Source organism: Arachis duranensis, chromosome 4 (genome assembly GCF_000817695.3).
Source record: "Arachis duranensis cultivar V14167 chromosome 4, aradu.V14167.gnm2.J7QH, whole genome shotgun sequence".
NCBI classification, from domain to species: Eukaryota; Viridiplantae; Streptophyta; class Magnoliopsida; order Fabales; family Fabaceae; genus Arachis; species Arachis duranensis.
Window position 1 is genome coordinate 118882827 of NC_029775.3, and position 3658 is coordinate 118886484.

General features: G+C 26.1%; 1 protein-coding gene across 1 annotated transcript; it reads left to right on the forward strand.

The window, feature by feature from the left end:
* The first annotated feature begins 2353 nt into the window (after window positions 1-2353).
* Window positions 2354-3229, forward strand: LOC107486503 (uncharacterized). Its single transcript, XM_052261012.1, has 2 exons — window positions 2354-2517; window positions 2692-3229. Exons 1-2 carry the CDS (start codon window positions 2433-2435, stop codon window positions 2850-2852), a joined length of 246 nt encoding a protein of 81 aa, XP_052116972.1. The 5' UTR covers window positions 2354-2432; the 3' UTR covers window positions 2853-3229.
* The last annotated feature ends 429 nt before the right edge of the window (window positions 3230-3658 follow it).

The window sequence follows — 3658 nt, forward strand, 5'->3', positions numbered from 1 at the left end:
CATGACAGTTAAATAATGTATAGTAAATGTTCTCATCAAAATTTCAAATTATTAGATAAAAATATATAAATAATTATATGTTTAATATTTTTTTTCTACAATAATAACTTTATTCGACTTTAAAACATAATTTTTTTGCATATATATATACTAAAATTCTTTTTTCTAAAATTATATCCCTAATAAGTAGTAATAACATTCTATAAATTATTAGAATGAGATAAGAGTAGAGTTTGTACGCTGCAAGTGTTGAGGAGGGAAGGAACATTACGGAAACCAAAAACAAGAATATTGCAAAGAAAATTGGCTTCATCTTATGATATGATATGATTATTATGAAATACTTATTTGTGAGTGAATTAGTCCTTTATTACTTAAAATGTCAAACAATTTAATCTATTAACCATATTATATATTTTTTTTAAAAAATTAAAGACTTTATTACATTTTAAAAAATATATTAGAAATTAATTTTTTTAATATTCTAAAAAATAAAACCCTAATTTATCCAGAATAAAAATTAATGAGCACTCATTTGATATTTCAATCAAATAACAAATATAACACACATACATACATATCTTAATAAATTTATCATGATTTTTCTGCATTCTTTCGTCAGCATATATTTTTGATAGTAGCAACATGATGCTTATTGCTCAGTGTAGTGTAGTATAGTATCTTCTTGACTGAGTACTACCTGAAGGAATAATGAAATAATCATCAAAATTGGTGGTGTTAGTTTAAAGGATTATTTTGTTTAATTATGGTGCAGTAATTTTCAAAGTTGACTTGACTATATGGACGAAAATTCGTTTAGGCAAATTATTCTCCTTTAAATTTAAACAGTACACAAATCGAGACAAAACTTATAATTTATTAGAGACGCCATAAATTTAAAAAATAGGAGTGGGAAGAAAAAAAATACATTAAAAAGAATATAACGATAGAAGTGATTAATATACTCTTTTCTTTTTAAAACATATGTATTGAGAAAAATAATAAAATATTTTTTTGTAATGTTTGAGATTTTATAGTAGAAAAAGTTATTAATTGATAGAGAGAGACAAAGAGAAGAAAAGGAGGAGAGGGGGAGGAGATGAAAAAAATTAATATGTATATTATTTAATTACTATACTTGATAAATTATTAAAATACAAGTATTTAAAGTATTTACAAGATAAAAGTATAAACTTAAAATTCAATCTAAGTTCAGAGAAATTATTTGGTGCTTATGAAATTTTTGTTTAATTTATACAAAAGTAGAGATAAAACAAGGTAAAATTCACTTTTTTTTTAAATTCTATAGGTAAAATTTAAATATCATAGAAGAGATTTAAGATTTTAACATAATATTTTAAATAACAAAAATAAAATATTCAAAGTGTTAGTTAATGTGATAAAAAATATTAAATAATAATATTTTTCATAAATATATATTATATAAAAGTAAACTAAATTTAAAGTTCAATTTAATAAATGGTTAGTCATATCATTGGGGTATGATATTACTCCTATATATTGTCTAGTAGATATTTTTCCATTGACTAATAAAATGACAAAGCCGAAGACTTGCAAAGAAGACTCACAAACGGGTGAACTTTAACATCGACGTCAATTAACCAATTTTCTTCTATAAAAAAAAATAAAAAATTTTGGAACAAATCCTAACCTATTATTGTAGATTTATTAAACATCCCCTGAAAATTAAAGCTCAAAACATATATTTGATGCATATCAGTTAAAAATTAATTTTTATTGCATCTAATTATATAATATATTATATTAACAAAAATAACTATTTTTTATATTGACACGTGAATAATAATTAAGAGAACAGTTATGATTATAGGATGATGCAAAACGCGTTAGGTTTCAGCGCATCAAATGAAAAATAGAAAAACTAACACATAGCACCATGACAAACTGAAAACTATCACATAGTTTTATCTAACAAATTGGGAGTAAAGTATCATTTAACGGGACATATTTAAAATGTCATTATTGACCAGTCATGTATGTCAATTGTCACTGACCAAGTCTTCTAAGTTCTAATTTATTTATTATGTTTATTTAATTAGACTTAACATCTACATGCATTAGTGGATGAGCAATGCTAGAGGCCAGCAACTTTTGTGATTGGTAGCCAGCAAATAACCATCAATGATGATTTAATGGTGTGAGATTGGTGTGAAATTTCATCCAATGACTCACATTTCTCTGCTGGTTACATGCTGGCCAAAATTCAACAAAACTGCTGGCGTCCTAGACTTTTCCTTAGTGGATCTCTTCCCTCCCCTCCATACCTGGTTTTTGGGCAATATAAATACACAACAGCATAGCATGTATAGCCATGCAAAAAAGAAATTAAAGAGATCGAATATAAGTGACAACATATACATAAACTACAATAGTAGTTTCCATTAATCAGCATGAAGGCCATTTTCATTGCATTCTTACTTTTGGCTTCCATGGCCTTCCTACCCTCTTCAACTCTAGCAGCTCGTGAAATCAAAGGTTTCTTTTGTTTTGCCATAAATTATAAGAGTTAATTAATCCAAAATTCATATGCATGAGTAGTCCTATAAATAGTGTCACGTATTACATGATTTATATATTCTGATATGTATAAGCACTTAAGAATTTCTCTTCTAATATAACATGGTATGTGCTAATGATTAATGAATGCAGGAGAGAAAGCAGCAAGATATACAGTAGTAACAGCTCCTACTAATGACCCTAATAAACCTGCTGTTAACTGTCCCCCTAATAGGGGTTACAGAGAGTGCCTCAAACCACGGCCGCCGCCAGCGCCAAAATGTTCAGACTACACTCGTCGCTGCCCACCATGATGATGCATATATTGGAGTGAATGAAGAAGAAGCTTTCCTTGTTAATTAGTCTATAAATAGTGATATGTGAATAATAAAACTCTCTTCATGATGAGTTTTATGTGTGTCTTAATATTGTTAATCAGCTCTCTCTATATATGTATTTTGCTGTCAATGTATGTCAGATTTCACAATGTGGTAGAAAATTAAATAAGAAGAAGAAAATTCTTCACACAATGAATCAATCCCATTTATTAGGGGCATATGTGTATCTAACAGAAAGAATGATTCTGAATATGTGTATTTTCATAAGAAGAGAAGAGACTCTGTTTTACATAACAGAACAAGTTAAAAGAATTCTTCAAATAATATCATCCAAATATTCAATCTCAAGCCAATACAGGATGGATCGGATATCCTTACAGTAATATTAGGGGCACTATATTTTATAATTTGTAGTCAATAATTAATTATTATTAATATTTTAATAATATAAAATTATATTTAATGGTATGAAATTATATCTTTTTTCTTTTTATGATTAAATGTTAGTTATATTTTAATAAAAGTACTAGTTGTTGAACCTTTTTCAATAACCTTAACTAATGATTTTATCTACCAATTTGGGATTAAAATTTCATTTGGACGGAAGTGATTAATAACTTACTCTATTCATTTTTAAATAACTACGGATAAGAGTTAAACTAAGAATTTTTTTCACTTTTTTAAAATTATTTTTTATCTTACATTTTAAATTCTAAAAACTGAGTTAAAAATAATTTTATAATAAAAAATAATTAATATTAATTAATTAAGAAATAGTTTTT